The following is a 24,739-nucleotide window of genomic DNA, read 5'->3' as shown; positions in this document are numbered from 1 at the left end:
AGAGTTTGTTGGGTTTGACCCACAACTTTAGGTTTTAGCTCCAAGCATTCATTTCTTTGTTTGAGGCAGAAATCCAATTGGTCTGTTAACCTCACCCCTTTGAGGGGTAATTCAACAATTTAGTTTAAAGGATACTTACATTTTATGGAGGGCCGTCATCTCCACCAAGATAAAACTTTATTTATGTATTTGTAGAAATCTACGAATGCTAACCCTATCTGATTTTAAACCCCACCTTTTGGTCACCTTAGACAAAAAGAGTAAAAAAATACACAGTGATGTCAGAAAGCCTCATTGCAGTGAGATCATTTACTTTTACTGCATAATCAAACATATCCATAAATGGGACCAAGGCATATTGATGTGTAATTAACTCAACAGTGCAAGGCCGTAAGTCTGTCACCTCCAAGAGGGGCCTAAACCCTGGGGGTCATAAAGGTGCCTTAATATATATGAATTTTCCAAACACAGAAGATAGAACTCCCCAAACACTGAACATAAAACTTGACCTTATGGACTGTAAGGGGACGGTGACATAATGCGCTGGAGTTGGCTGAAAAATCCACTTCAGTCTGGTAAAAAGTGTTACTGATGATGTTACCTGCTGGGTTTTCCATGCCAAACCAATATTGGGGAAACTTCTAGAAAGCATCAGATGAAATCCTGCATCCTGGCTTTCCAGGAGCACGAGCAAGGGGAGAAAAAGCAATTTGGAGGTGAATGAATGAGATAGGGCTCCTCACAAGGAGGCAGGATGGTGTAAGGAAGGGGAGGCTTGCAAAGTGTAGCTGCTGTATAGCGCTGTGCTTCAGCAGACGTGTCCTGAACAACAATGAGCTTCCTGTCTCTTCCAGAAGAATGCCTGCACGGGCCGCCTGTCATCCCATTGCGACAGCTTGCAGAGTTTGTGATAGATAGATCAGGGGGGGAAAAAAGACAAAAAGGAGAGTAGACGAATACCCAGCACAAGAGACATGCGTGGCTCACTTGCCCAAATCGCCGGCCCTCTTCAAGTGCTGTCAGTGTACATCTGTTTGAAAGCCAGACGATACCTGAGCCATGTGTTGCACACACATGAAGAACGATGAGTATGGGTGAATAAATGAAAGAAAGGTGAGAGAAATTCGTAACATAAACTGGATCACAGATGGCAATCACAAACAGTGCGACAGACTGTACGAAACGTATACAAAAAATACGTGAGTACTGATTTGTATGTGTATCCTACCACATAGGGAAGTAGTGGGAAAAATGGCAGCTAATCGAATTGAATGGAATGATTTAAATGCTGGGGTGTACACAGACCCATTTTGAGTGTAGTAAAACACTTTTATCAATGTTATGGTAGTGCTGGTGTCAAGATCTACGGAATGACCGGTGCCAAATAAAGTGGAGCGATGGAAGGATGAAGATGAGATGACGAGTGGGGAGATGCCAGAGCTGTTAGGAACATGTCGAGCCTGCTCCTTCACATCGCAGCCATGTGCAGCCCGGGAAGCTGCTCTCCCCAGATTGGGAGGGTGCTGCTGACATCACTGCTCACCACCCGGCGGCGTTGTGTTATATTGCTATATACCTATGCGTGTGAGTGAGACTGTGAAGGTGGGAGGCAGCGAAATTGGGATTCGGGTTCCAAAAATAACGCTTATTGCAAGGTTCTGCCAATTATTAGCCCCCGTGGTTCTACATTTTCCCCTGATGCCAATAATTTCTTTGCGAACAATTACAGTTCGCTGAAGCAAGACTATTTATAATGTAGTGTGAGTTCAGATCTGCTCAGCACCTGTACACAGTTGGTACCGTTGTTTTGCAGAGCACAGATGTATCAGTGTCATTTCTCCTCCTTCTGTTGAAATACCGAGGATTAAATAAATATCCTACATACAGTCTGTCTGCCATAATAACGCACCTGCTCACAGCCACTCTGATATCATAGATGTACTTATCTCTCCATCTTCTCTTTCAGACAAAATGGCAGAAAAGGCAGCGCAATTTAAGCGTAAGTCATATTTTCTTCCAAAATGACTGCCGTTTAAGACACCTTATCTCTCACTATACTTCCGCTGAGATGCTTGGCTAGACCTAAATTAACTTTTGAAGGAGACAAATTGGTTACTTACACGGGAGGCTTTAAAGCTTCTTTTTTGAGTGTGTCTGAAATTGGCTCTCACACACATGCGCTACACACACAACACCAATGGCACCACTCAGTAAGAGGGATATGGTAGGACTTCTAAATGATGAAATCAATAAATGACATTGCGGATACAAGCGGCCGAGATGGGTTTTCTCCGCAGGGTGGCTGGTGTCTCCCTTAGGGATAAGGTGAGAAGTTCGGTCATCAGGGAGGGACTCGGAGTTGAGCCGCTCCTCCTTCGCGTCGAAAGAAGCCAGTTGAGGTCGGGCACCGAGTTAGGATGCCACCTGGGCGCCTCCCTAGGGCGGTGTTCCAGGCACGTCCAGCTGGGAAGAGACCAAGGGGTAGACCTAGGACCAGGTGGAGGGATTATATCTCTTCGCTGGCCTGGGAGCGCCTTGGGACCCCCCAGTCAGAGCTGGTTGATGTCGCCAGGGAAAAGAAAGTTCCGGGCTCTCTGCTGGAACTGCTACCCCCGCGACCCGACCACGGATAAGCGGGAGAAGATGGATGGATGGACAACCCCAAATGACAGTATGTGAATGAGACACACGACCCTAACCCCTACATTTTTAAACATCATCCGAGGCGTGTCCATGTCTCACCTGCACCACCTCTCTAGACCTCGGCCTGGGTTTGAAACACTTTTAGGGACACTTGGTTGACTTTATTTTAAGATATTTCCCCTCCCCGTGTGCCTACTAACCCGTGTGTATTTTATATTTTACATTTTACATATTTGTTTTATATTTTACATATTTTAACATTTTGTTTGATGTGATTTTTATTACCAGCACGTGTTTTTAAAAGCACTTATTCTACTAAGCACTTTTATGTATGTATTTATCATTTGTCCAGACTAATTTTACCTGCATGCCGATTTTAAACAAAGTCAACCTCGGTACTTTTAGCCAGATGTTTTACCCACTTACCAGGTCTTTTACCAGATGTTGTGGGACAGCCTCGGACAACCCACCGGGGGAGACCCCCTCTTAGGGGCAGGAGTACAGGTTTTAACCCCGCCGCATATGCTCTGTGCTTCAGCCGCTGCTCTCTTTTATCCCTTTTATTGCATTTTCTTTATTTCATTTACATTTTTTTAACACAGACCAAACAGGGCTTTTATAAACTTGTTTTGGTTTTACTACAAGAGTTTTTAAATAGGTTTTTAAACAAAAAATATTTACCCCAGAGCCCGTGCACCACGCTGCGTTCCCCAAAACCCTAACCCCAACTCAACAGCACACTGACTCAACTTACATACAAATAAAAAACAATATAACGATAATAATAAACATAAAATGTGTTCTTTGCATAAGCTTGCACTCATAATTATTGTGTCAGTCCTGACACTAAACACATTTATGGAGCGTGTTGAACATCATTAGTGTCTTTTTTTCAGCACAACAACTCCTTAGCCGCTATTTCTTATGTTATTCTTAACCCTGTCCTCAATGTCCACCCCCATTACTAAAGGAATGCCAGAGTGACCTTTGAGAAAAAATGAATTCAGACTTATCCACAGAAAAGGCTGATTCATCTTTGGCAATTTGGAACGATAATAACAAAAGATACCCTTGGGCTTTTGTGTGCATACAAATTGTTGCTGAAGCAAGTGTCCAAAAACCTTATCTTGCAGGGAGGGGAACACGCATTTAGCACACGATGACTCATTCAAATGGCATCAATAACATGTGTCAAAAGACGAGCATGTTTGTGGAGGGTCTTTACGTTTTAACCCCTGCCACAACTATTCATACACCTCATTGTATTAAGGAACCAAACATGGGTTTAAATGTCACGCTAACAAAATTGCATTCTTGGAAGAAAATATACACGTAAACAATACTTTGGTTCTATGAGTGTGACTCTGAACCTTCCACAGTATAGGTATGTAATAATTAAAAATTGAAACATTGGCAATCTTTTCAGCGAGAATTTGAAACTTTACTTGTATTCTGTTTTTTATGTTGCTATATGCTGCCCCAGTAATGACATTTACAAAAATGCACAAGTCTTTATGGAATTCATACTTCAAATACAGGTATCTCAGACCCTATGTTCTTCTTTTAGTGACATATGTTCTCCTGAAGTGTCAAGCATTGTAATTCTTCCATGTTTTCTGAAAGGAAGCTTAACTTCTTAAAGCATTGCCCACATTCTGGCTGGTCTAAATAGCACGGTCAGCAGAATGACCTTCATGACACCGTGCTGGGCAGAGCTGGAACCGAGAGCTATAATTATACAGTTGATTAACAATGCAATATGAAAATAAACCAAATATCACCCACACTTTCCCTTTGGAAAGCAACACTTAACAATAACATCAGGATACAATGAAACATTTAGATGAGTGTCAATGAGTTTACATGAGAAACCTGCATTCAAATGATGGTGACAGCAGTTCAGCTCTAATTCATGACTTGAGAATGAGTCATCTTGGCCACTTAGTTATCTGTTGTGTTTATATCTGATGAACTAATGCATTAAAAAGCACCAATGAGTCAATAAATGCCACCACACGTCATTATGACACCTTTTCCTTTTTGAAAAAGACAAGACACCTCAGAGTAGCTTTTCAGCCAAATACCTAAATCAAACAGCGGTGATCTCCTTTCCCTTTGTTCTAGCGGTCCCCAACCTCAGGTTGAAAGATTAGAGCAAAGGTCTGGAGCCAACTTGCTGCTAGAGATATAATTAGCCCCAGGGGGCTTTTTTGGACATGAAACCCTCTTTTCCCTTCCTTCATAACTAATTCACAAGACCTTGGTTCTCCTTTGGCATCTAAGGGTAAGCCTGCAAGCCACGAAAAGAACGCCTGGAAAGGTTAAGTTCACCGCCCAATCTCCTTCTTTGACGTGTTAACTGTTTTAATTGCATTACTCTGGCACTTTGAGTATTGGCTGAAATGAATGAAAGTAAAACCAAAGCCTTCGTTACTTATTACAGATTTAGTTTTTGTTAATGAGCAGGTCAGGTTCTTTTTTGCTGCTTCTTTTTCACCTTTCAGTTAAAAGTTGAAAAGAATCACCAACAAAGAAAAGTAAGGGTATCGGTTATTTGGCAGTGATAAAGCCATTTGTCTATGTGTTAGTCAATATTTATGTTATGTTATTTCAGAGCCCATTAAAGTCGAGTGGAGAGACGCTCCTCCGATATGGCACATGGAACAGTTTGGGCTGTTATTGAGTTATGGAAGATGGAAGAGAGAGTTTTAGATTGATTCTGCTGTCAGCTCAAAGAAGGGAGGCTGCGTATATACAGTATGTGTGTGTGTGTGTGTGTGTGTGTGTGTGTGTGTGTGTGTGTGTGTGTGTGTGTGTGTGTGTGTGTGTGTGTGTGTGTGTGTGTGTGTGTGTGTGTGTGTGTGTGTGTGTGTGTGTGTGGCTGGACTGGTCGGTGGGTGTGTAGGCTAAGCATATTGTGTATATGCTTATGTATTTGTGTGTGTGCACCCATAGGTGTGGGGCCGTAGCTGTCTTCCAAGTCGATAGACACACTCTGTCACCACTGGCAAGTAATTGACAGCTTGGATTTTGCAGTGACAAGGGCTTGCATATATTTCCTCCATTACCTCGTGTGTGTCAGCCTGCGGTTCTTCCTGGCAGCGCACTCAGGAGTCAGCTAGCTCGGCAGGGGATTAAACAAACACCTTCTATTTGGGATTATGGGGAGGAATGATAAACTCGCTCACCCTCAATCAGCCAAATAGGTCAAAAAGGCTTCCTCTTTCTCATTGCTGATTGGTTATTTAAATAGAGTAAGGCCAACTACTGCACTTCCTGATGTTGTACATTGCTATCGGTCCAAAGTCAAGCATTTGAAAATAATTTGTGTCTTTGCTTTAATTACTTTGAGTAGTCAAAGTAGTGCTTGGCACATCAGGAAAGCACAGTGTCAAAGGGATTAAAGAAACAAAATCAAGAATTATTTTCATCTGCTGTATGGCAGATGTTCACTCCTCGATGAATTAAATAAAATGACGGATTCATAGGTGTAAAAAAAACCTCCCAAGTATACTAAGGAACATTGGGGACTGTGGAGTAATACACATCTACCAATCAGAGGGTCAGCGGTTCAATCCCACCCCCTGCAGCTAACATGGTGAAATGTCCTTGGGCAAGATACTTAACCCCAAATCGCTCGTGGTAGGTTGCTTCTGATAAAAGCGTAAGCCACACAACACAATACATTGATAAATACATTGGCAAATAGCTCAATACAACTCGGGAACACACACAATGAATTCTTCTCTTCCTTCTGCGGTTGATCAGGCGGCAAAGTTTCCTTGGACAGCTCGATGTCAGAGTTGCCAAACTTTGAAAGATTTCAACGAGTATTTTGAAAGACGGACAGTAGTGGAAGGAAAGTGCAGTAGCATTTCCAGCCCTCTGTCGAAGTACCCATAATTATTCACTCATATCCATTTGGCCTGGCAGCCAGAGAAACGTTACGCCGCAATTTGTCTTCCCCTCTCTCTCTTTTTTACTCTTGCAGCCTTCTCCCCAACAAATCGTTAGTTTCACTTTTCATTAGGCTGGATCAATAGGGCGGATCAGTCGCTCGTGGCAAGGCTACTGCATGGCAGACGCCGCTCTCTCTCCAATATTTTTCTTTCTCCCAATCCCTCTTCCCTTTTCTTCTGCTCATTGTCATTGACTTTCAGCAATCCTTCAGTGAGGGAGCTTGCGAGAGGCAGCGGAAGACAGGAAGCAGCAGGAGGCTTCGGGGCCCCAAGTGACGTTAGCCGACGATTGCACTTTTTCTACCCGGTAAGGCAGAAATGGATAACCCAATCAAATAGAATTAAGAAACAGTAACCTATCACCATGTAGTAATAATGAAATGGAGGCTGTGTGCAGTGGAAGGTAATGCACATAGTAATGTAAGGGTTCTCTAATGTTAAACCTTATTGACACTGTCGGCCATATTGGAAACATTAGCATTGATTTAATTCCTTTCTGATGGTTTTGATACAAAACACATCTTTTGTTCTTAGGTTCTACTGTTGATATTTGATGATGTTTTGAGTAAGACTGCATGTGAATGTGAACACCTGCGTTTTCAGTGTGCCTTTAGTGATACTTGGTGTGCAATCGAAAAGCGAACAAGGACACATACTGTATACTTTTATTGTTCTGAAGCACCACTTCAGCTATGGCCTTTTCAGTACTTCTGTCCAGTGTTTAGCCGGAGAGTGTTGATTCGGCTTGAACAGTTGCTTATTTTCCCGTTTCCATTGAGAACACCTGGACGTTATATTCACTATCAAACACAACACTGCTTTCCGTATTGATTCTGGTAGCATAATCATAATATAATAACATAATGCAATAGCCAATGAGAGTGAGAAGTCAGTGACGCCAGTGAAGCCTTTGCCATGAGTTGTTTTACACTTCAGGGATGGGGGTGGATGGCGCTGGTACATTAGTGTTGTTTGGACTGTGTGTGTGTGTGTGTAATGTGGACTCACCGAGCACAGTGAGGCGAGCAGGACTGGACCTCATGGCAGCCTGGACAGCCTGGCACTCAAACACAGCGTCATCCATCAGCTCCACACGCTGGATCCGCAAATGATGCTCTCCCGAACCGTGGTCGCCAATCACTGTGTATCGAGGATAGCCTGCAGCGCAAACACATTTGTTCATTTTAATCACATCCAAAATCGAAACATCACTCATTTTCCAAATTTGTAAGCTTGACACAATTATGGCATTATCAAAACACCACAACAACTTCGATGTACTCTCAAGTAGGCTTTATGAAAACATGTACTTTACTATCAAGTTGCATATGTTTACTGGCAAACACATTTTATTCTGAAACACACAATATTGGAATGAGTTGTTGCGTGTAATTGCATCTGCATAAGCACAACATACAAACATTCACTAGGTGAGTATACTAACTTAATAGGTAAGCATATTTGCGATTGTTTATTTTCTAATTTATTCACAATGCATTCCCATACAAGATTAATACATAAATAGTATAATAACTTTTTTTTAAAGCACTCCTGGCAATGCTAATGAGCGGCATGCATTCTGCAGAATGATGTTTTTCTGCAGCCATAAACAGGAACAGCTAGAGTGTGAGTTGTTTCAGCAATATCCAAGAGACCTGGGCATTTTACACAAGTCAAGCGAGATAGTTTTAACGATATCCCCCGAACTATTATCGAAATATGCATTGCGACTTGCGAGTGTGTTGTGGAGTGCGTCCCTCCACCGGGGCAAATACGCAGGAAGAAGAGTGTGTTTGACTTGAGAGCTTTATGGGGTATTTCTCATGCTTTTAAAATTGCTTGTCTCTGAAAATCTTTTCAAAATCTTCTTTTTCTTTCACTTCATCTTTCTAATTATTGGTGAGACAGTATGTACAAAGAAATGAGAATGTCTGTCTTTAAATATGCACACATTTAACATATTCCCAGAAAATAAAAGCTTTTTTCTCCAGCGTTCCTTAAGTAATTGAACGATGATGAAGATAGAGGATAGGATTGGAGACATCTTTACATAAGAATAAGGACAGCCCTTATTTAAACTGTGTGCTTTGTAAAAGAAAAAGTCAAACTCTAGACACATGCCGTCTCCTTTCAAAAAGGACTGTCAGTATTCATCCAACTGTTGGGGCACTGCCAGCAAATGTTGGGGAGAATAATATCGATATTCCAGTAACAGCTATCCAATGACTCATGTTCACTTCAGAGATCCCCAAACACTCCAGTCTTTCACTGTTAAGGTTTTACAAGCTGGTTATATGTGTTTGCGCCCACAAAGAACATAAGAGACTGGGCAGCCTTGTAACAGCTTTTTAAATCCTTGGGTTTTTCTTCTGCAAAAACCCATCGTATGCTCAAAGTCCAATTACCGGCTATTGCTTCATTGAATCCAGTTGCCTTTAATAGAGCATGAAGTGGGCCTCATTTTGTGCTGGTGGGGTGAGTTACAGCCGATTAAGCCACTCTTTGCATTTCATCTTCCTACGAGTAGCCTTTAATTTGAAGGGTCTATACCGTGACACAACACTGCCTAGACATAAACATCAAAAACTGTGGATAAAATAAAAAGGAAGACAAAAAGCTGACTGAGAGTTGGAAGCTGCAGCAGTGGATGTTTCAGGGGAAAGACAGACATTGGCGCGTTCACACCGGAGTAATTTTCCCGTTTAGTTCCATTAGTACCCCTTGTCACTACCCGATCCGTCCCCCTGCCCGATCTGTACTGCGCATGTGCGAGATGGTCCGCCATATTGGAGAACTCCGGACGGCTAACTTCTGTTAGACAGCCATATGCCATACATTTTTGCATACCTTCACAGTAAATATTTATTCAGTAGGATAGCTGTCTAACAGAAGTTAAATCCATTTCTCACTTATTCTGACAATGTACTTAACCCCAAATAAAAGAACCCAATAAAAAGAGTTGTTAAATAATAGTGAAGTCACGTTGTAATAACAATAACTCATCTCTCTCGAGTTTTATTTTTCAGCTTTGCCAAAAGCCACTGTGTCAAGTGTCCTTCTTGGGTTGCCGTCCGGAGTTCTCCAATAAGGCGGACCATCTCGCACATGCGCAGTACGGGACGGATCGGGTAGTGACACCCCTTATGTCGCGTTCACACCAAAAAGAGTACTCAGTGCCGGGAACTTTTACCCCCATTTTTAGTGCCTGCTGAGAGGTGGTACTCTCCTGGGGGAAAAAAAGTGCCCCAGTTCTGATTGGCTGGGCGAATTGCAAACCACGCCCCGTAAAACTCTGAAATGTTTTGTAAAGCCGACATTTTATTATCCTCGCATTAGCATTATTAGCATTAGCATTCGCCCAGCGCACAAACGCAGAGAGACTAACTTATGGGAATGTGGTGTCAGCGTTCTGGCGATCTGGCCAGTCCTCTAAGTACGGCAAAGTATTTGGTGTGAACGCGGCCAATGTCTCCTTTCTCTGATTTTCACAGTACTCTGCAATATGTCCTACCCTAAAAGGGCTTCAGTACACATTATACATGTAACAGGGTTATTATAGACATGATCATAACTGAACGCTTCTATTAATACACTTAGTACTAATAGCCATCGAGTGAACAATGCTTTCTGCTTTATTATGTTTAGAATCCTGCCCTAAAATAGAGGACATTACATTATGTGCACAAGGTCACAGAGAGAACCATTTTGCTTAAATGTTCTCAATGTTCATTGATGAGATTCAAAGCAATAATGCCATTGCGCCATTGTGGATCACAAGGGTAATGATTATTGCACATTATGAATGCTGTGACCTTGAGATGACTCCATTCTACCGAGCGAGAGCTTCAGATGCACTTTTGTTTTGCTTGTTTTAATTGTTGCAAGGTATAAGCCATGTAACACAGACAGATGATCTGGCCAATTATCTCATCTGGGCCTCTGGCAAACTAAGAAAATGTTTCGCCGCGTGAGGAAATGGCTCTGCTCCAATTTCATCTCTGTGCATTAACTGGATCCAAACGGAAAAGTAATTTGCATGTGTGGCAGATAGTATCGATAAGAATATTACAATCTAATTTACAAACGACGGAAACGCAATGTTGATGTATTTCTCTTACCACACGCACCTCACGCCTTTTTGTCAATATGACTACAATTATTCTGGCACGCATGAAGACTGATCACCATGTGCTGTGTACCTACTGTATGAAGGGCCATTGATCTTAGATCTCAGCGAATTTCAAAGACACATTGTGTTACCCAAAGCAAACAATGTAAAATAGGCCCATTAAGGAGTAATGAATCCATCAGAGGGGAATGGATTTGTCTTGAGGCTGGATCAATGGTGCACGTGCACGTGTGTGCGCATGTAGGTATACAGACACTTGAGGCGTGGCCTAGTGATTCATTGCACTTACCTACACCATGTTTCACACATTATATCTAAAAATAGGTTAGCTGCAGCTGTGAACAGGTGACAGTGTTCAAATGGCTCTCAAGTAAGAGTGACAGTGAAGTCTGCTCACTGACAGATTCTCTTCTCAAGAGCTCATTCCTACATCCCAAGTGCATGACATAATGTAAACAAACACTTCTCTCTCCATCTTTACCGGCGTGTGCACATGAAAATTAACTGAAAGCTGCCTCGTCTGTTCGCACCATCACCGTGCGTGCCAGATATGTTCTCCGCCATGCATATTCATGACATTTATTGGTATGTTCTGAGCGGTTGTGGGGCTACTTTGCTTTCCTTTAATTAGAGTGGAAATGCATGACACAAAAGGAGAATGAATAGAACAACGCGGGGACAGATAGGAATCATTGGCTTTTGTGCCGTGATTCCTCGCACTGAATGGTGAAAGAGTTCTCTTGGTTTAATCACTTTTCCTGTGAATGGAGACAGGTCCGGGCGTGGAACACCGTTGCCGACGCAGCTTCTTTCTTTGTATAGCCGAGCAGACCTACAGTATATTATTGAAATGCTCCATGCAACATTTGATTCGTCACACTTTTTATGTATACAGCTGCCACTTTCCTTTCATTGTGTACGTCTTGCATTGGATGTGCCTTCACTCTTTTACTGCTGCATGCATTGCTTGTTTATGGAGTGATAAAAAGGACAGCTGTGGAACTCCTTATTTAGAAACATCTCAATAGAAGGCACCCAGCCCCCTGTCCGTATCATAGTGTTGATTGTAGCGACCTATCTTTTCAAGGCTGCCAGCTATTCCTCCTCACTCTAAACCCAGTGCACTTTTTCAAAAGATGTAAGGGAGAAAGATCACCCTGACTCTGCGCGGTGCCCCCGATTATTCAGCCAAATAATAAGAGGAGAATAAGAAAAGGTCAGGATCACTGCATCTTGCTGCTTACTGTCAAACTCTTCAAAGATGTGTTGTTAAAGGTTGATGTACTTTAATTTTCTTGTGCGTAAGCGACACAATGTTGTCTTTGTTTTATTCCATCCTTTTGTGTTTGGCCAACGTTGAAATGAGATATCATCTTGATCGTCTCGAATGTTAAATCAATAAATATAAGAGGATAAAAACAACTCTACATCTCTGCCACGCTCTCACCCTAAAGAAATGTTGTCTTTATTCCTTCCGCTCTCTCTCTTTCTATCTCTAGCAATCATAAGTACTCTCCCTGTCTGCCTCTTTTTTTTTGTCAAAGGAGACTTGCAGACTGCAGGACCATTGTTTACTGCAACCTTTCAGTCTCCCCTGGGCCTGATAAGAACCTGAAAAGGGAATAGGATGGCTTTACTAGGGCGCTGACAGCCACTGAGGTTTAATTACACACCGCATAGGCGACTGTGCGATTGTAAAAGGTCAGAGGGTAGAAGACCCCCAATCTCACTTGAAATGCTGATCTAATCGTCCCTGATCAAAAGAAACCTATGTTTTCAAGAAACGGCTGCAGTTTGGTCATTTCGAGTGTGCCTTGAATTGCAATTACTCTTGATTTCCTTACGGGTCACAATCGGGTGGTATGTGAGGCAATTAGAAAGCTCAACAACAACGGCTGTGGCATTAAAGAGTGAAGCATCCTACTGTGTGTGGAGTGCTGTGTACAAATGGATCTCTTTTTCGGAATAATTTAATGATCATTTCAGTAAATAATGCATGGGTACTACGCTTGTATGGATTTTCTCATTCAATAGCTCAGTGATTCAAAGGTTGTAAATGTTTATTTTGAGCAGTGATGTGTTTCTTTGAAATGTGTCCAGGTCATGAATATACATTGAGCCTTTACTGATGGAACAACAGGCTACTAAATGACAGTGCAGTAGTCACTTTGACTCCAAATTAAACAATTCAGGCAATTATACACAAGGTGGGGTGTATTTAGAGGATAACAGCTACTCTTCAAAAAGCCATAAGCAGCCTGAAGCATCAGAGAAAGACCGGTGCCACTATTGATTTCACATTTTACTCCGATTTTTGTGCTTCTCTGCCAAACAAAATATAACAGATTTAGCGCTGCATCACACACATTGACGTACATTCTTTTTTCATTCTGTTTTCATTCCGTTTTGTAGTTTTGGAATATAGCTAATGATTTTTCACATAACACTCCCAATGTCATATGTCTAACTATGTCTTTAGACATTTTTTATCTGTCTAGGGTGTGATATATTAAGTGACATTTGAGGGCTGTAGATAACAAAAAGTGGGCATTTGAATATGACAGCGCATTTATTATTGGACACTGAAGGTGATGGAGAAATAAATGGGGACATTCTTAAGGTGATAAATGCTGTTACTCACCAGCGAGGTCTCTGCCAACTCCCAGCGCCAGGCCATCTTTGATCCATAAGACAACGCCATGGTACCCGGGGATAGTGCATGGTAACGTCACAGGCTGGCCTGCCACCACCACTAAGTCCTGGGGCTGCTGGGAAAACATGGCCTCGGCACCTTTGGAAAACAAAGAAAAAGAGACAAGTTAGATTTGATAAAATCCTCAGGAAGAGTGCTAATGCTGCAGCACATTCCCCTAGTGGCCAAACTACAACTATGGTGTCAGTAGTTTTCCATATCTTTTTCACCACCTAGAATGAACCCTTTAATATCCGTTATTCAAACTATTAGGTCTTAAAAGTTGTAAAATATGCTAAAATCCCATTTAAGAGTTAAGGTTGGCCATGATTGACGGAATTCATCATCATCATCATCATCATCATCATCATCATCATCATCATCATCATCATCATCATCATCATCATCTTTATTTAAAGAGACTCTTGGTCCATTATTACAAAACATACAACACTCAAATATAAATTAAAAAAAGGCAGCCATACCAATGTTTCGACAGAGGTGACTGGTATCAGCACTGAAACACGGATTTGAAAGCAGCATAATGACAGAGTTATGAGAAACATTCAATCGACAGATGAATTTGTACATCAGATTTCTCAAAAGAGCATGGAACGTGTTGACTCGTGCATTACAGAACATTTCACTTGCACTGCACCACCTTGGTTTTCTAAGCAGTATACGCAAACAGTCATTATATGCAACCTGGAGCTTCCGGAGGCTCGCCTTCTTATACGAGACCCACAAGGGGGCAGTATAGAGAGGAGTGCAATACGCTCTAAAGAGGTTCACCTTAACCTCATCTGAACACCAAGAGAATTTTCTAGCCAACATGTTGGCTTGTATATAAGACACGCCGCTGTCTATACATGTCATCATCATCAGCCATTTCATCTGTGATGATGTGTCCCAGATACTTCGTGTTACAGCAAACAGACAGCAGATACGTAGTGTTACAGCAAACAGACAGCAGATACGTAGTGTTACAGCAAACAGACAGCACCTGTCCTGATTGGTAGAATGTTGGAAAACAAAGGTTCTTATCCCCTTTTGCTCTGCAGATCATTCCAGCGCTCTTCTTAGCATTGTATTTAACGTCAAATTTGACTCCGTAATCAGAACAAACATTTAGCAACTGTTGAAAACCAGCACTGCTAGGAGAAACAATTGCCAGATCATCGGCATACATAAGATGGTTTACAATCACATTACCAATCACACACCCTGTTTTACAGACACTTAAATCATCTGATAGATCATTCATATAGATATTAAAAAGGCTCGGTGAGAGGAGCCCCCCCTGGCGGACTCCATTACCAACACCAAATGGCGCCGAGACTGCATTCCCCCATTTGATACGCATGCTCTGGTTGGCATACCAATAAGCCAGGATCCTAATTATACTGTTAGGCACACCTCTTTGTCTCAATTTTAAAAACAGTTTATGATGGTTAACTCGGCCAAAAGCCTTCGAGGCATCAATGAAACCAATCAGAACAGTGGAATTCTGTCTTCTATATGTTTCTACCATTTCCTTCAAAGCATAGATGCATAGCTCAGTACCATGCTTAGCCTTGAAGCCAAACTGGTTATCTGAGGTACATAAATAAGAACATAGTCTATCCAACAAAATGCTTTCCAGGACTTTGGATAACACACTGGCTAGAAAATTGGTCTATAGTTATCCAAGCTCCCTACCTTGCCCGCTTTGTCCTTAATGACAGGGACCAAAGTAACAGTCAACATGGAGTCTGGCAACATACCATGAGCCGGTAAAACAAATGGCAAGAAGAACTGCAACCTTCGGGCTTGCCAGTTTAAGGTGCTCTGCAGTGATTCGGTCAGAGCCGCATGCTTTGTTATCAGCTAGTGGAATTGATTAGGTGCGTGGCTTTATGAACAATAATAATAATATTAATAATAATAACAATAATAATAATATTAATAGATCACATTTGTATAGCACCTTTCAAGGGACCCAAGTCCGCTTTACATGGTGAACAAACAAACAAACAAACAAACAAATAAAATAATAAAGAAAAACACTCAATAAATAGCAGTAGGAGTGGAAGCAGGGGGACTGTGATGGGTTAGGGGTCAAAGGCCATGGTGAACATGTGAGTTTTTAATGATGACTTGAAGATGTCAAAGGAAAGTGCCAGGCTCTATGGATCAAATGGATGCCGAACACCGCTGGCAGATTCCTGAAGGATCACCATGACATTGTTGTACTTTTGTTCTCGTGTCAGGCTGTTTTGGCTTCATGCCCCACTGAGTAACTTTCATAGGAATGTACGGGGCCGCATCACCAACGCTGTATCCAGTTCTCTAACATCCATGGATTTAACCACTACACCATTTCAATATAACAGGGGGAAAAGGACATCACTCAAGACCAAGGAGGGGAATCGATGTGTCTTTACAAACACCTGCTCACAACATTTCAAGCGTTGCATGATGGGAAAATGAAGCGAAGTGCACCATGTGCACACATTTCGACCAATTTCACTCAAACCTCTTGTCAGACTCTCGTTGGAAGAACCCTAAAGGGTGACACACAAACGTGGCACATTCTTTCACTATTCATGATACGGAAACAAGATACTGTACACGAATCTGAGGTGTCAGCGCAGCGCCGGGAATGAAGCACGGGCAAAGAGACAGCCGTCACAGCTCGGCTTGCTTCATTTATGAAAGATGTCACCGTACAGATGGGCTGGACTCTTACACACGACAGCAGATAACACGATCGTGTCTGCCAACACTGCTTTGGTGGCATACATTAACTCCAGCTCACACCCATGTATTCCAACTGTGCAACTGCTATTAGCTGCACTCCTCCACCGTGTGTTCAGGCGGAAAGTGGTGTGCAGTGAACTCCATTAGAGGCAGAGGGTGTGTTAATAGGGAGGGGGTATGGTGGCTGGTGAAGAGGTGCGGGTGGTGTTGTGGATCAGAGTGAAGAGTACAGAGTGGTACTGATGTGTAGTTAGGAACACTGGCAGGCTGCCTGTCAACTAAAGCCTACACACACACATACACACTGACATGCATTCATGCAGGCGCAGTCTGATTCGAGAGCGTGAACTGCAGCAAAGGTTTAAAAGTGTCACTTTCTGCCTCGCACTCTACTCAGACAGTTTTGTGAGCAGCGATTTCTTTTTTTAAACTTCTTAGATCCATTGCTGGGATCAGAATGTCTGCCTCGTTCTTGAACAACGTATTCTCTCTCATTGCTATGTGCAGCAGCACCAACACAGACACAATATTACGCTTTTTTCAAACGTAATCATAAGCAAATAAAAGCTGATAGAAGAATAACATGTACTGAATTACAATAACAAGCGGAACAAAGAAAAAAAACGGAGAATGTGAAAGCGTATTTTCCTCTTACGACATCTTTGTATCATATTGCAGTAATCTTTTGCAGCTCTTTGTATGCGTGGTTTTGTATTGAAAGGAAATTACTTATCATATTGCAGACAAGGAAATTGATTGGCTTTGTTCTACGGTTTCAAAACAAGATTGTTGTCATACAAGAAACTGATTTTAATTCAGTTGGAAAATGCCATTAGAATCCCCACAAGTCATTTGTCAGCCTGGAACTGAATTTCATGTGATGGATAGCTTGTTAGAGATGTAGGCAGAAGTTTTCATATTGATTCATGCACTCTCCGTCCTCACACCAACACTGCACTACACACAGAAGGAACACACACACCTGCCACATTTGAATATATATCTATTACCAAACCAACAACAGGGAAAAAATAACACCCTGCATCTCAAAGCATAATGCATCATATTGAGACTCAACAGCTTCTGCCTGTATAACAAGGCCCTTCATAAGTGTGCATGTATATTGCGGGTAATGCTGGCTCGGTGACACTTTATCTCAGCATTGAGTATGTTTTGCCCTTCAAACCTAGACAGCTTTGTTCGGCACTGACTGCGTTCCCACGTGAGGAGCTTATCGTGGCTGTACTCCGCTACACAGTGATGAAGCACGCTAACATATAGACAGCTACTCGACAGATCTCTTGGCATGTTCAGGAAAACCAATGTAAATGCCAGGGAATCTTGTATCGGCTCAGTCTTGACTGATAACATCAAACGCTTCAGCCTGTGCTGTAATTGATTTAACATTGGAGGGATGTCTTTGTTGCTGCATAATTCCTACAACCTACCTTTGTCCTAGATCTTTTACCCATTCGCATGTGTTAAAAATGTGTTTTCATTTTCAGATATGCTATCATGCAGCTATATTCACAGAGCATCACCGTATCAGATTGAACATTCTTGGGTGCCATTTAACTTGATGATGTGTCTTGCATTGAGACATATTTTAGCACATAATTTGCAGTAAAACTTCTCGCTAATTCTGTGTCACACTCTGCCCTGAAACTGTTGTAAACAAAATCTGACTTCTCAAGCAGCCCCCTCAAGACATTAATTAACTGCAATCGACTGAATCACACACGTGAGCCATTACTCATAACTTATCTTGAACATTGGACGGTACTCCAAGTTCTATAATGTCTTCTGCTGCACTAACGGGGTTTCAAAGTCTAAAAAAAGAAAACCTGATATTTTTACCTGGGTGATTTCAGCTTGAGCTAAGGGACGTATTTTAACAAACATGGTGTGTTTGAAGCTACGGGTGTGGTGTTTTCCTACTCACGACATAATCAAGCTGCATTTTTTAAATTGCAGGATTACTTTACCTATACTCAAGACTAAAAGTATGGAAGGACAAAACTGAATGTTTTTTTTCTTTCCGTTAACTGACGGTTAACGGAAAGAAAAAAAACATTCAGTTTTGTCCTTCCATACTTTTACATGCACACTTATGAAGGGCCTTGGGTGGGAAATACGTTTTTTTTTTGTGTTTCTCTTAATATCCTAAGTTCTGTTATGTTTGGCTGTGAAAAACAATTATCATGAAGGGGAGACCATCTATTTGTATTTTTTTTTTTTTAGAAAGGGGCAGGTCACATAAGATGTTATTCTTCTCCCTGCTCCTTTTCGTTCAATGGTGTTTTGGTAGAGTCATGTTTTCTTGGCAATTATTGTACATTTGGTTTTGCGTACCATGAGCGGGACAAATGAAAATGAAATAAAAATGAAATGAATGGCTAGAATAACCCTTCAAAAAATACTCGAAAGCGGTAAGTAACCAGTTTGCTGCTTTGCATAGGAAACAAACAATCATAACATAACAACATGGTGTGTATGTAGCAACAGAAGCCAGCTAATGTGAATTCAGATGGAGATCACAAATGGTGTTCTCAACGAAGAGGGCTGAACAGGTTTTGATGCTTAAAGTCACACTTTTAGACCTTGAATGTCACTTTAGACTATCTTGATTAGGGATCCTACCTCTGCAGTATATTAAGTATTATCAAAGCACAATTTCCTTTAAAGTCTGTACTGTTGCCAGAAGACTGATATTCTAGAATGGCTATTAAAATACACCGGTGATAGAACGAATCAAAGACATAATTGACACCAGCTTGTACTTGTCACTTGAGCAGTTAAAAAGCGACCTCCTTCATTCAATTTAAAGCCTGGCTGAGTCTTTTAAAGGGACACCGCAATAAAGAAATTAGGTGATGTGTTTGAGAATGCTGGGGCTCGCATCAAGGTGGCCATATCCATTCATCCTTCCCCTCTGCACCAAATAAATCCCCGTCTTATCTGCCACATTTATCCTTCCCTTGGCATCACATCGTTGGGCAAAAAAAAAAAGAGTGTCCATCCCGGATCTACCCCTCGACTTCATGCCTGCCAAAGTGACAACCCCATGATTCAACATTATTTTCATAATCAAAATGTCTATGTTAGAGTTAGGAACCTCATTTTAGACTTCGTCTCACACAGTAGCATGCGGAGAGGAGCGTGATTGTGCTCAGGTGCCCACAGAGCTACATTAATAATGCTTTATCTCGAATCCTGGGATTGACTCTAGTGCTTGGTAACAGAAAAACAACATAAATGGTAAAATGAAATTTCGAGACATGCTATTTTGTTGTGAGACAAATGGGCCTTGACTTCAGGGTTAGGTTCTGTAAATGTGTGGGCACATAGCGCAGAAATAAACACCTTTTGTCTGTCGCTAGAGACAGGAGTGCTTTGTGCTCAGCAACAGCCAAACCTCTACTAGAACTTAAAAATCTGAACTCATTTTTGCACATATTATCTTTGGAAATGGGTGACAATAACAGAGGAATGTTTTAATTCAGAACTTTGGATTTGCTGGAGTTGTTGTTTATCTTAGCAACACATCCGATTATGATATTAATCTAGATACAGATTGGAACAATGGTCAAATTGCAATTGCAGGGTACATCTTCAAGGATAAGAATTGATTCCTCAGAAGACAAACATCTATCTGGGTGTTCGCACATTATATAATCCGTGACACAGTTCAGTTTATAACAGGGAACACACTTTGAAATGCACACATCAAATATAAGAAACATGTCGTTTTACATTTCTGTATCCACATATCTTTATATGTATTCAGGAAAGGAAATTACAGTGGTGAACCAGACGTTTATGCATCAAATCAAAGGCTATGATTCCTGCCGCGTTTGATTGAATGCCCTGCATTTACAAAGGTGAGGCAGACCTTTGATAGGGACTGCCCGGTTGTTTCAAATGAGGGGGGAAAAAGCCGTATTCACAATGTGGACCAGCACTTTGCATCGCCTAATGTTGTCATTTCACTTCAGATAATTTGTTTACCATTGGACTGCTGCCGCATTTCCACACACTCCAGCTCTATTTTCCCCTCAGTGCTAACTGCTCCCAATTTCATCGCTCTTTGCCAATCAGGCCTGGAAATTACCGTTACGGACACACATCCAGCCCACTTCAGAGGAATAATCAGCATGCTGTCTGTGAGGCATGAGGCCACACAGCACCAAAGCTTAGCCCAGGATCATTATCAAAAACTATTACCCCTCTGGCCTGGGCATTTTATACCAGCAATTTAGAAGCACAGGAGGGCTGGAAAATATGGGTGGGTTAGTCATTGTTGTTTGGTAGCCAATGGCAAACGTTTCTTTTTTATCACATTGCTTTTGGTAGTTGTTATTATTGTATATATAAGTGAGGGGGAGAGGTTTATTTGTATATCTCAAATACTAAGGTACTGTTGCCATAGGTGATGTATGCTCATTGGTTTTGATAAGGGTCTGCATTTAAAGACTGTAGGAACATAGGAATTGCTTGTAGATCCTATTGCAATGGCCACTGGCCACTGGGACTATACTCTACAGCAGTGCTTCTCAAAGTGTGGTCCGCGGACCACTGGTGGTCCGTGAGCGCCGCCTAGTGGTCCGTGAGTGTATTGGTATAATTTCACATTTGAAATAAATTAATTTATTTAAGTTTTCCGCACTCTCGCGGGAATATCTCCGCAATGGAGCGAGCTTAAGTTTCACTTTCGATTGCATGATATAGCCCAGATAAACACCTTCATCACACATGTTGCCACTTGTTTGTACCATTTTCAGGCGATTTGTAAAAAAAACGATGTGTTTTTGGATATTCGTGGAGTTAGGTGGTCCGCGAGTGTTTTTTTATTGGTTAAGTGGTCCTTGGTATGAAAAAGTTTGAGAAACACTGCTCTACAGTATACCTCCATATTAGCAATGCAAGGGCTCCTACTGGTCCATTTGTTAAAAGCACACAGAGCTTGCACCCCACAGGAGCCAGACAAGAACATTTTCCAATAGCTCTCTTTCTTTTTTGGCCTTTTCAGAGCTTTGTAAATGAATACTCAACACTTGTAAAAGGAATCCAGCGGTGTCTTTTCTGGCCTCTAGGTTAATAAAAACCCAAATCCTCTGCAATATGGATCTAAACTGCAACTAACACGACTATTATACTCCATATTTCCAGCAGACCTCCTACTCCTCTTTGACCTTCATCAGCAGACACTGATTAGTCAAAAGCCCATTCTTTCATTCTCACCATAGGTCTAATGGCCATGATTTGTGCGCTTTAATTATCTGCAGGATGATCATTCATTTGACACTGCCAGTGAAGCATGCTCACGAGATTCATCACTCCATAAATAAACGTGAAATAATGACTTCTATCATGCCTGTGTTTATCACACTCCCATCCATGTTTGTGAAAGTCAGTTTTCAATTGGTGATAAGTGCACTCTGGTAAACGTCTGAGTATTTTGACAAATTGAAAATGGAAGCGAGCACACTTTCAGAGACGTTAAAACGACATTAAATGTGTGTCAGAAACTTGGCAGGAAAATAGCAGTCATGGTCATTGGAAGTCATACTTCGATCAACTATGTTTTATAATCTAATTTATACACAATATAAATTCAGCAGCAATGGGTCGCCACATAAGTCATCCGATGATTCTGATTATCCTTGATTTATTTACTGCTTGTTAGAGTGTAAAAAGGAAATTAGAGGGTAATTTTTCAATACTTGGCCCATTGAGAAACTGAAACCGTACCCTGGCATATTTCTTATTACACATGTTTACAACACAATGCATGAAACATAGAGCCAATCCACTACAGAAACATTGTATTATGGGGTTGGTTTTGGCGCAGTGGTTAGAGCGTTGGGCATCAGATCAAGGGGGCGTTGGTGAACACCAGTTCGAATCCCGCCTCGGCCGCCACTGCGTCAGGCCGTTGTGTCCAAGACACTTTACCCGCATTTGCTCCTGTGGTCCGCAGTAATGACTCTTACATGTCTAATATGTGTAATGTGTACTTGTAAAGCGCTTTGAGCACCTGTAAAAGCGCTCTAATAAAACATGTAATGCATTATTATTATTATTATTATTGTAGGCAGTTCTAATCTCAGCGGGCATGCAGACACTAACTCTGCAGATGAAAAGTGCAGATGAAAGTGACTAAATTGTAACTTGCTGAAATACATCTGTCAAACTCCATGACTGGTACAGCATGTAGTTACAAAGAAAGTAAGTATGCACCCTCAGTCAATGCACAGGGAATGGTTTAAGTACGCTTTTTTATGAACTCAAGTCGTCAAAGATTGCCTTCAGAGTGTTCTGAAAAGAGGAAATGACTTGAGACCACGTGAAGCAAGGTCTACCTTCAGAGGGTGAAGGAACAACGGGAATGAAAAGGCCTGTTTGCCATGATACAGCAGAATTCACTGTAACAATGGATTTTTAAAAAAATATTTTTGTCAGATGCTGTTTTTGGCAAATTTCAAAACTGCTTTCTAAAAGGTTTTTGACGCCCTATTCCTCCGAGCAGTCAGGCTTTTGTTATATGGGCTACTGCTTTCATATACAAATGTAATCCTCAGATGCAGCTGTCAATGTTACAACAATAGTAACCAATAATGAATATTTCATGAAGCTCTATCAAGCCCATTAGAGGCGACATGTATTACTATCACTCTGTCGTCCTCATCAGAATGTTCAAATCCTTTTCCCTGCCTGTCCACTTGTAAAACAAACACTGCTGTATGCAGACTGATAATACGCCAGGCCTATCTCTGCTGTGATGGCTGCCATTATTAGTAAGATTTGTCTGTGGGAATGCAAATTCATGAAGCAGGGAAGATAAACATCAGTGCTGCTGGAAGACGCCCTCTCTCACACTGTGCATTAGTGGAGCATGACAGTTGCCAAGGCATAATCAAGACGGATCGCCTCCGATGATGACTTCTAAAAATTACAAATGGAAACAGCGGGGAAGGCCTTGCAGGCATTCGCTTTATCATCAGCTATAAGGCCAGGAGAAATGAGATTCCATGGGCTCGGAAACTGGAGTACCAGGGGCCACAAACTGTTTATTATATCCTCCCATGCTGCATCTTTTCTGGTAGGTGTAATAGGTCATCAAGACATCATGAGTCTTGGAATGGATTCTTACCTTCCTGCATAATCCTGGGGTTCGTTGCATTAACAGGGTTTACGCATGGTCTTAAACTATGCCGGTCTTAACTTAAGCCTGGCCTAGGAGTTATATAAATTGATCCATTAAGCCTGGGTACAAATCATATTCAACAAGCAAGCAGAAAGCAAAGATCTGAAGGGGGGACAAAACTGTCTGTGTCTGAATATCGCGATAACAATTAAACTGACATTCAATACTATGAAAGCTATACAGTATAAGAAGCAGAGACTACAAAAGGTGGTGAAGAAGTGCCAGGTGAGGTGACTGGAAAAACAGAGTGTGTTGTTCAATGCAGACATTGTACAGCCAGAGACTATATGAAATGAAAATCTGATACATGCACAGCATTACAAGATATTATTAAAAACTATTGATGCTGTGTTCTCAAAATGTTTTAAAGCCATTTGATGTTGTCTTGGATTTCTACAATCGATAATGATAATTTCATCAGATGCCGTGAATTCCACTATAGTTGGGCCCTCTTCTCTACACTCCTTGGATGAGAAAGTACTAATGAAATATTGAACGAAACCTGATTTGCGATATGAGTTCGCTTATATCTTTTATGATGGAAAATTGTTTATGGAATATGGCTCACAAGCCCCAAAAACACTGCTGGTTTGAAGGTTTATGAGTAAGCAGATCTAGTGTGTACTTTAACAGAGTTGGTGAAGTTTACTGAATGGAAAATAGGACAATACCCAATACTCAATGGTGAGATTGCGGATAGCCGCTGCCTTATGTTCTTGTGCCGCCTACACATTAATATCTTTACATACATGTCCGTGAATTTTTATTTTCTTTGATCCTCCATAATGTTGCCACAGTGTTGAATTAGCAGATTGTTCCCACTTAAAGTTTGAGAAACCGGCTCAAGATACACTTTTTGTTATATTCCATGGAATGCTCTCAACATCCCGATAGCAATGAATATCTTAAGTGCTTTGACAACAAATCCATAAAAAAAACGTCATCTGTGGAAGCCGTCTGTAAAAAGCACGACCAATCATCTGAGCCGGCCCGGCTAAAGTAACTGGATGGCCTACCTGCCTGTCAGCCTTCCATCTGTGCACAAACTTATCTCGTGCCCTCACTGGTCATGTGCGCGCTCGTGTGTGTTGGAGGAGGGGCTCTGTGAGGAAGTGGCACATTTTTTCCGGTTGTGTATTTTCAAATTCTAGCGCACTTGAGCTGGTTTCTCCAAAATGACCTACCCCACCTTTAATCCTAGCAATTTACGCTGCAAGGCAATACGCATAGTGGAGCTGTAAATCACATCTACCTGCATTGACAAGAATGGACACATTTTGGCTTGTCTTTTTTAGTTGAGTTGGTGTAACAGATGTAAAGTCCAATCTGAAGAGTTGAAAAACTGTTTTAGTGTAGAAGTAAAGATCGGT

The 24,739-nt window shown here is 41.5% G+C and overlaps 1 protein-coding gene across 2 annotated transcripts in view; it reads right to left on the bottom strand.

The window, feature by feature from the left end:
- The window catches only part of kirrel3b (kirre like nephrin family adhesion molecule 3b), a 201,863-nt gene that overhangs the window by 72,941 nt on the left and 104,183 nt on the right, over nucleotides 1–24,739 (bottom strand). For both annotated transcript variants that reach the window (XM_034097898.1, XM_034097899.1), the window contains exons 2-3: nucleotides 13,373–13,522; nucleotides 7,611–7,760 (exon numbers count right to left, since the gene is read on the bottom strand). In XM_034097898.1, coding sequence (XP_033953789.1) covers nucleotides 7,611–7,760; nucleotides 13,373–13,522 — 300 coding nt within the window. The remainder of the gene's footprint in view (nucleotides 1–7,610; nucleotides 7,761–13,372; nucleotides 13,523–24,739) is intronic.

This window comes from Pseudochaenichthys georgianus, chromosome 13 (genome assembly GCF_902827115.2).
Source record: "Pseudochaenichthys georgianus chromosome 13, fPseGeo1.2, whole genome shotgun sequence".
Taxonomy (NCBI): domain Eukaryota; kingdom Metazoa; phylum Chordata; class Actinopteri; order Perciformes; family Channichthyidae; genus Pseudochaenichthys; species Pseudochaenichthys georgianus.
This window is presented reverse-complemented; position numbering and strand designations above follow the sequence as displayed.